Source organism: Nematolebias whitei, chromosome 19 (assembly GCF_014905685.2).
Source record: "Nematolebias whitei isolate Nwh7 chromosome 19, NemWhi1, whole genome shotgun sequence".
NCBI lineage: Eukaryota > Metazoa > Chordata > Actinopteri > Cyprinodontiformes > Rivulidae > Nematolebias > Nematolebias whitei.
This window is the reverse complement of record NC_056516.1, coordinates 7,835,543-7,844,158: the sequence shown is the minus strand read 5'-3', so window position 1 is coordinate 7,844,158 and position 8,616 is coordinate 7,835,543. Positions and strand designations below refer to the sequence as shown.

Genomic DNA, 8,616 nt, shown 5'->3' with positions numbered 1-8,616 from the left:
TTTTTTAGGCCCAAATGCAACTCTACACCCAGCTACAGTATGTTTCTATTTCTTCATGAACGAATCCATTCCACTTGGGAGAATACTCAAAACACTAAAAGTCCACTCCGGGTTTTCCTGGTGACGCACAGCACTTCATGCTGTTTCCCCAAGGAGGTCACTTGACAGGGCAGGGGGAGGAGGGGGAGACACCTCTGTGTTGTGCACTACCTTAGCGCCACGCTAGTGCGGGCAGTTGTTGACGTGTGTGTGTGTGGGGGGGGGGGGTGTCAGCATTGTGTGCCATGCTCTCATAGTTACTGAATCAAGTGTTTACTTATGTAGGTAAATGGTAAATTGTCTGTACTTATATAGTGACTTTCTATCTTATGCAGATACTCAAAGCGTTTACACTACAATCTGTGCCTCATTCACCCATTCATACACCGATGGGACACACATCGGAGGAATTTAGGGGTTCAGTGTCTTGCCCAGGGACACTTCAGCATGTGACTGCTGGTAGATTTGAACCCCCAACTCTTGCATTGGAGGATGACTGCTAAAACCACTCAACCACAGCCGCCCCCATAGGTAAACGTAGATGTTTAATAACCTGTTAAAATACACCAGAATGCGTGAAATGGCATCTACTTTGTACTTTACTCAAATTTTTCTGGAGGAGGACCCCCAGACCTCCACCCACCCCACCCCCCACAAATGCTTCTGACACCCTTGCATGAAACAGGACAAAACACAAGAAGAGAACGACTGAAAAAGAGAAGACTTGAAGTGTTGCAACGGTCCAGTGAGAGCTGAACGTGAGGAGCGCTGAGCAGAAAGTTCACTGACTCAAAGCTCCGTTGTACAAACAGCTGGAGCAAAACTCACTTCTGTACGCCAACATCAACTTCATCAAGTCGCTGACACGATGAAGTCTTTTGGCTGCAAGACGAAACGTTTCAACAGAAACAAACCATCCAGAGGACCTGACTTAACTTTGTTGGATTTTTTACCCGAATTATTATTAATGTTTTCTGTTTGACTGATAAAGAAAACAACCACTGAGAGTTACTGCCGGTGAAGAGAAGATGCTGAATCATGGGAAGTACATGATCCACATCTTTATCACTTGCACTTTGTTTTTGTTGAGCAAATAATGAAACGGTGGAAGCTGTTGTGTGTTTTGTTAACTGCAGTTTGATTTAAACCATTTCAGAAACCAGTAAAGACCAGATTATGTTTAAGTTCTGATACATAAAACCCTAGTTCTGACAGAGTGCACTTTCTTTCTTTTCCCCAGGACCACACGTTTATCGTCAGCAGTGATTGTTGTCTTTACATCTTTGTCAAGACGAGAGCATTGTAGTCTCTGAAATGTTGAAACCAGCCTGCAGCACTTCACCCTTCAGCTCCGTGCGCACACAGCGCCTCAGGATTTGTTTCACATCAGCCGAACACTCGGTGTGCTGAAGTCTTGTTTCATCAGGAAGCTGTGAAACACCATGCGAGTCAAAATAATCAGGGTTTTTTCTGCAGACTTGAAGAACAAGAGCTGCAGATAAGTGAGAGAGACGCGGCCTTCGCCCTCGGCCTGGTGTTTACTGGAGCTCTGGATCTGAGTGGAGCTCTAATGAGGAGCAGACGAGGCCAAGAGAAAAACAGCGGCTCGCCTCTGGAATGTCTTGGTTTTGTTGAGCTCAACTCAACTGAACGCAAAAAAAACCCCCTTTTCGTCAGTTTTTACTGGCGTCTAGAGGCTTTTACTGCTTCAGAAAGAGTTTGATTTGTATCTTCACAGTAAGGGCAGGGAGCTCCAGATGTGCTGCGGAGTTGATGTTCCATGTTTTTTTTTTCTTCTTCTTTTAAAGGCGTTCCACAATAACTCTTTCAAACATGGACAAAACCATTCAGCAAACAAGAAAACCTTTCGGGAACCCGTATTTGTTGGACGTAAAACCTGATCTGAGCTGCAGACAGGCCTCCTGGGTAACGATCATGGTGTTTGTGTCTTACCTCCAGCTCGCTCTCCCAGCGGTTGATGCCATCTGTAGACTGGTTCAACTTTTCCAGTTCTCCCTGTTTACAGAAAATACAAGATGAGGACAGACGGGGAGGAAGGGAGTTATACTGGCACAGCTCAGACACAGCTCTCTGTTTAATGACACTATAATATGAGTAAGCTGGGTGTTGCTGTGACAAACACCTAGATGTTTTTCTTCTGAGCATTTCACAGCATTCAGCTGAGAGTTGTATTGTGTTTACAGGTATTACAGTCTCTCATCTGTCACTGGTTTGTATAAATGTATGAACAAGTTGTCAGAAACCATGTTTTATTCTAACTTCACTGTTTATTTAGTCCCACCTGGATTCTAGGGTCCACTTCTTCTTCCTCCTGAGGACCCTCCTCATCCTCGCAGTTATTCCCACTCCCGTCCATGTTTTTGAAACAATCTTCAGATGTGCAGTTTTCCAGCACTCCTCACGTGCACACAATCCTCTGAGCTTCACACGGAGCCCCGCATGACCGAACAGACCCACTCCGACCCCGAGCAGAACAGAAAGTAAAGGACGTGGGCACTGACGAGCTGTGGGAGATGGAAGTCATCAATATTCAGCAATAAGATTAGCTACTTCCTGTCTTGCCCTTTCAAAATAAAAAATAGACGATAAAGGGACAAATGGATGGATGATGGATGGATGGATGGATGGATGGATGGATGGATGGATGGATGGATGATGGATGGATGGATGGATGGATGGATGGATGGATGGATGGATGGATGGATGGATGGATGGATGGATGGAGCTGTATTTGCAAATAATAGAAAATATATACAGTTTTTTTTAGCCGTTTTATATTTGAAGTAAAGTTCCCTAGAGGTTCTAAAGTACTCCCAAACTCCTCCACTGAGGGCAACGGCCACCCCTATGAATAAATAATATTTATAAAATAATTAAATAGAAGGTGATTCGTTTACTTTCATACTACAATATTTCTCAAAATGCCTACTGTATATAACAAGGGCAGCATGGCGGTGCAGTTGGTAGAGCTGCTGCCTCTCAGCGCGCATGTCCCTGGTTCAAATCCCGGTCCAGGGGCCTTTCTGGGTGGAGTTCGCATGTTCTCTCCGTGCATGTGTGGGTTTTTTCCGGGTACTCCAGTTTCCTCCCACAGACCAAAAACATGCATGTTAGGCTGATTGGTAACTCTGAATTGTCCCTAGGTGTGAGTGTGGTGTAAGTGTCCCCACTTCTCGCACAGTGATGGCTGGACATAGGTACTGTCTGGCGACCCCTGCAACCCAAAAAGGAAGAAGCGGGTAAAGATAATGCATGGATGGATGGATGGATGGATGGATGGATGGATAGATGGATGGATATAACAACAGCATTTATTTTAGTTGTTTTTGTTTTTTAGTGTGCCACTCCAGAAGATTGTCGTGGCCCCCATTTGGCCACCTAAAGCTTTCTGGATGCGCCCCTGGCGGTTCTTCCATCCTGATGTCATTTGTGAGCAAAAACTCATGAACTCCTCAAGTCGAGGTAAAGACACAAGCAACAAAACAACTCTTAATAAACACTCTCTGTTTGGGCTTTTTCTTTCTCAATTTAATTTGTGGATTATTTTTGATCACCATAGTAATTTATTTGATTCTTGGACAATAGTACAATTCCAGATTATGGATCTTTATTTTCCCTTTACTTCCTCTCCCCAGCTCTTATTTTGAAGTGAACCTTTTAGGAAGAGGAATTGTCTCCAACTTACAGAGCTTTCAGTCCTGGGAGCTTTGGGTGGTTTCTCTTCGCCATCTGGTGGCCATTCATGCGCAGGGAGGGGTCAGGCACATGGATGGATTCCTGGAAACACTCTGTGCAGAGGGGTTTCTCATGAAGTGGTTCCCAGCAAGCTGAGGGAAAATGTCTCATTCTGGGTCTGTGTGTGTCACCAAGTAACTCAAGAAACCAGGAACATTATTCCAGACGCACTGGTCAATATATAAAAATAAACAAGTGAAACTAGAACTATGTGCATTTCCTGTGAAAATGCAGCATGAATTGCTGAATGATTTTGCTGAAAGCTGAAACCAAGTTGTAAATTTTCAGTTGCCGAACTGTCACAACTTGTTTCATATGAACAGTTGACGATGTAGCCAAAAATATTTGAACGATTAGCGGAAACACTAGCAAATAGCAAGAAAAAGATAAATAATGGTCAAAGTTGCAAAAAAAGCAGCCAAAGTAGCGAAAAGCTAGCGCACTCCCCCCACCCGAAAAGGCTAGTTAGGGGCAGCTGTGGATGAGTGGTTAAAGCAATTGTCCTCCAATGAGAGAGTTGGGGGTTCAATTCCACCATCAGTCACATGTCGAAGTGTCCCTGGGAAGACACTGAACCCCTCATAGCCTCTGATGTGTGTCCCATCAGTGTATGAATGTGATCAAGCTCTGATTAGTCTCTTTGGAATGATTTGATCAATTAGCTTTGTAGAGATGTAGAAAGAGTGGCACGGTGGAACCGCTGCTGCCTCTCAGCGAGCAGGTCCCCGGTACAAATCCCGGTCTGGGGACCTTTCTGGGTGGAGTTTGCATGTTCCGTCTGTGCTGTGTAGGTTTTCTCCAGGTACTTCGGTTTCCTCCCACAGACCAAAAACATGCATGTTAGACTGGTAACTCTAAATTGTCCCTAGGTGAGAGAGAGAATGGTTGTTTGTCTCGTTTGTCTCTATGTGTCCCTGTGATGGACTGGAGACTTGTCCAAGGTGTCCCCCACCCCTCGCACAATGGTGGCTGGATATGGGCACCAGTGACCCCCGCAATCTGAAAAGGAAGAAGAGGGTAAAGGATAATGGCTGGATGGTTGGAGATCTAGTAGAGTGCTGTATGAATGTGTTGTGGAGGTAAATGAGGTACAGATTGTAGTGTAAAGAGCGTTGAACATCGTGATTAGATAGAAAGGTGCTATAGAAGTACAGTCCATTTACTATTAGTTTAGAGCCAAAAGTATCAAAATGTTAGCAAAAAGCAGGACCAAGCCAACTTGAAGCTAAAGCGAAACATCTGGATAAAGCTACAGCTTAGTCAGAAGTAGTGAAATGCAAGAAAATAGCAGGAAAATGCTAACTAAGAGCCACATGTGTGCTGATTAGGCATAAAGGTGAAACACAATAGTGGTGCCATTAGCTAAAAACTTCCAAAATTAGCCAAAAAAAAGAAAAAAATAGTTGAAAAGGAGAAAAGGCAAAAAAAAAAATTAATTAGCAAAAGAAAGCAGAATGAACATGTTAGCTTAATTAGGCTGAAAGAAGCAGAAATGAGAATTAAAAAAAAAGTGAAATTACATGAAAAAAGCTGCAATATGCAAATAAATATATGTGAAAGTAGCTGAAAAAAGCTACAAAAATAACTGAAATTAGTATAAGCTTAAAGGAACATTAAAAGCTGACGTGACAAGCAAGAGCACAAAAGAGCAGAAAAATGCTTGAAATTGTGAGGATGGTACTCTTCCTGTGTCGTAGCGTCTCTCATTGATTGTTGGCCTGATTGGTTCCACCTGTGTGTCCTCCAGCTGTTTGTAATTAGACCCTGTCTTGTCTGTGAGTCCTGTTCAGTGTCCGTCCATCGTCTGGTGTCCTCCTGTGTTCCCTGAGATTTCCACGACCTGTTTACCATGTCAGCCTGTTCATTTATTATTATTATTATTATTATTAAAGTATTTATTACATTTCATTCAACCTTTATTTATACAGGTTAATCCCATTGAGCCCCGGGGACTCATTTACAAGAGACCTGATTTTAACAAAGAGTGATGACAACAAGGACAGCAATAGACAGTCATGAAGGATGCATATAAATTTATAAATTTTTAACAGATGAAAATAAAATGGTAAAAAAAAAAAACCAGCTAGGTTGTAAGGCGGTGTAGAAAACTAAAAACAGGAACATGTCTGCATTGGTTTTTCTCAGGAACTTAACAGAGATTTCAAACCACTTAAAGACGTCAAGGTCGAGAGCTTCAGATGTTTTTGCAAGATATTCCAGGAAACAGGAGCGGAGTAGGAGAAGGTCTCCGAGTCCTGCCTGCACCATTGGGTTCTTTCCTGCTCTGCTCTGCCTGAAACCCTGACAGAAATTATTTGAAAATAGCTGAGCATAGCTAAAGTAGCACAAGAAAGCTGAAAGAAGCTGAAGCAGAACAAAATGTGAAAGGAGCAATAAAAGGTTTTAAACAGATGTAACGATCTGAAGGACGTAAAATGAGCTCAATTCATTTTTTATGAGGAAAAAGTGACAGAAAAAGCTAAATATTTCAAAAAGCTAAAGTTGCACCAATACTAGTCATAACTAGAGTGTCTTGAATGATTGCTTAATAAACATTTTTAATAATAAAGAGAAACAGGAAAACGAACCAATAATGAAAACATTTTACATCTAAGAACATCAGATGATCAATAGACCGGGAAAAATGCAACAGTACAGGAATAGTCTGATTTTTGAAGTCATGTTTTTAAAGTTATCAGCTGACATCAGTCATCGAGGCATGGAGAAAAGGCTAACGGCTAGCCAAATGTTTTTTAATCTATGTTTTTTCTTTAAATCATACTGGTGTGAAATAAAGCTGTAATGTGCATGCACTGCATTCTTCTTCCAATATCAAACCTGAAGACACAGTCTGTTTAATGTTGCATTCTTATACACCGCCACGTCCTTTTGGAAAAACTTGCTTCATAAGTCTGAACAGGGATAAAACTGGTCCCATGTTTCGCTGCATGAGCCTGCACTGGATGAAGACTTTAGACACCACAGCTCTTATGGTACTATTAGACAGATTACCACTTAATCAGATAATCCCATTTTTCAGTCTGAACCTCACTGTGGCCCAAAAACATCTACAGTGGGTTAGACAAGGCCCACGGACCATCACTTGATGATCACTGGTTTGTAGTTTTAATGATCTTTTACGAGATTTTTGTCTCTTTTGTGTTTTAGAGCTGTTTTAAGGAACATGCTTTTGTAGTTCATTAAAGAATAAACATAAAAACGTGACTTTTTTTGTTTTAAACCTCTTGTTTTTCTCCTCCGTCAGTTCTCTGTCCACCTCCACGGTGTCATCAGGTTCAGATGTTGCTGTCGGTGAAAAGTTGCCTCAGATGTGGACGGGCCGGCCTCTCTGCTCGTCATCGCGTTGACTTTTATTTATTAATTTTTCCTTCCTGCGTCTGCATATCTGCGACCGACGGGCTGATTTCATAACGCAGGGAGGAGGAGGAGGAGAGGGTTGGTGCTGTGAGGACGGATGAACGCAGTCTCCGCTCGGCTTCAGTTCTCTCTCCCCTCCCGGAGCATCCAGGGAAGATGCGGTGCTGATGCTGATGCTGATGCTGGTTGCGTCTTGAGCATCATCGCCCCGACGGCCAGAGCGAAAGACACGGATCGATCTCCGGAGCCAGGGAACGCAAGCGGAGAGGCTCGCGCAGGATGGAGTTCAAGCACCTGGTGGAGGCGGCGGAGAAGTGGTGCTCCGGGAACCCGTTCGACCTCATCTTCGCTGAGGAGACGGACGAGAGGCGGCTGGACTTTTACGCGGAGCCCGGGGTGTCTTTCTATGTGCTGTGTCCCGGAGAGACCGACAGCTTTGTGAGTGCAGCTTCAGCAGGCCTCTCACTTGTGTGCGCGCGTGCGTGTGTTGGAGGTGGGGTTGTCCCGGTTGGTTCCGGTTTTCTCGCAGATGGACGTGTGGGATAAGATGTGATGTAATCTCACTTTCTCCCGACGTGCGTGTGATCATGTTTTTATCTCCCAGTCGTTTGTTACCTGCCAGTTTATAAACACAAGGCCTGAAACTTAAAGGGATAGTTCGGCCTTCTACAGAAAGGGGTCTCTAATGTAAGTGAGCAAAGAATATCTTACCTGTTGTAGATGACTATTAAAATGACCTCACTTTGGAGAAATACTTTAATTCTGACCGGATTGATGAGCTAACGGCTGGTCTGAGCTATAGGGATGGGGCCGATCCGATCCAGTATCGGTATCAACCTCCAATACCAGCATAATTTACGTATCGGATTTTTTTGATCCTCCTGCCGATATATCTGATCCATGATGCATGTTGGCTTCAAACTATGGAAAGGATTTCCTGAACGGCGGCGTGTCTCATGAGCCCAGAGTAATAAGAGCCGCCTCACATTCAGGAAATCCAGTTCATAGTTTGCAGCCAACTACAACGTGAGGACTGAGTTAGCAGCACTGTGGCTAACAGCTAACAAACTTTTTATCTAAACATGTCCGCTGTGTGGAAGTATTTTACACTAGAAACACCACAAGACAAGACAGCATCGTGCAATGTCTGCAGAGCCATAGCGCCACATTAAACCACGGGAAAGTTGGTTTTACGATGGACATTCGAGCTCCATGGCTTCAGTGGTCTGTTATTTTTCGTTCAGTCCGGAGAAGGCAGCCTGATTTCGGTCAGCCACGCTCAGTCTGTCCGTGTCGGAGGAGGGGCAGACTGAACACTGCTGACCGAGATCAGACTGCCTGCTGCAGATTGAACAAGAAGAAGACATTGCTGGAGCCACAGAGCTCAAATGTTTACAGAGAAGTTTCTAAACTTCATCATAATTAATGACCAACCACTATCAG

The 8,616-nt window shown here is 43.7% G+C and overlaps 2 protein-coding genes across 2 annotated transcripts in view; one reads left to right on the top strand and one right to left on the bottom strand.

Moving 5' to 3' along the window:
- Positions 1 to 2,536, bottom strand: part of LOC119425857 (SH3 domain-binding protein 5) — a 26,189-nt gene extending 23,653 nt beyond the window's left edge. The window contains exons 1-2 of the mRNA XM_037693409.1: positions 2,342 to 2,536; positions 1,993 to 2,055 (exon numbers count right to left, since the gene is read on the bottom strand). Coding sequence (XP_037549337.1) covers positions 1,993 to 2,055; positions 2,342 to 2,416 — 138 coding nt within the window. The 5' untranslated portion in view covers positions 2,417 to 2,536. The remainder of the gene's footprint in view (positions 1 to 1,992; positions 2,056 to 2,341) is intronic.
- Positions 2,537 to 7,211: 4,675 nt separating this feature from the next.
- mturn (maturin, neural progenitor differentiation regulator homolog (Xenopus)) overlaps positions 7,212 to 8,616 on the top strand; it is a 10,009-nt gene continuing 8,604 nt past the window's right edge. Inside the window, exon 1 of the mRNA XM_037692878.1 lies at positions 7,212 to 7,611. Coding sequence (XP_037548806.1) covers positions 7,453 to 7,611 — 159 coding nt within the window. The 5' untranslated portion in view covers positions 7,212 to 7,452. The remainder of the gene's footprint in view (positions 7,612 to 8,616) is intronic.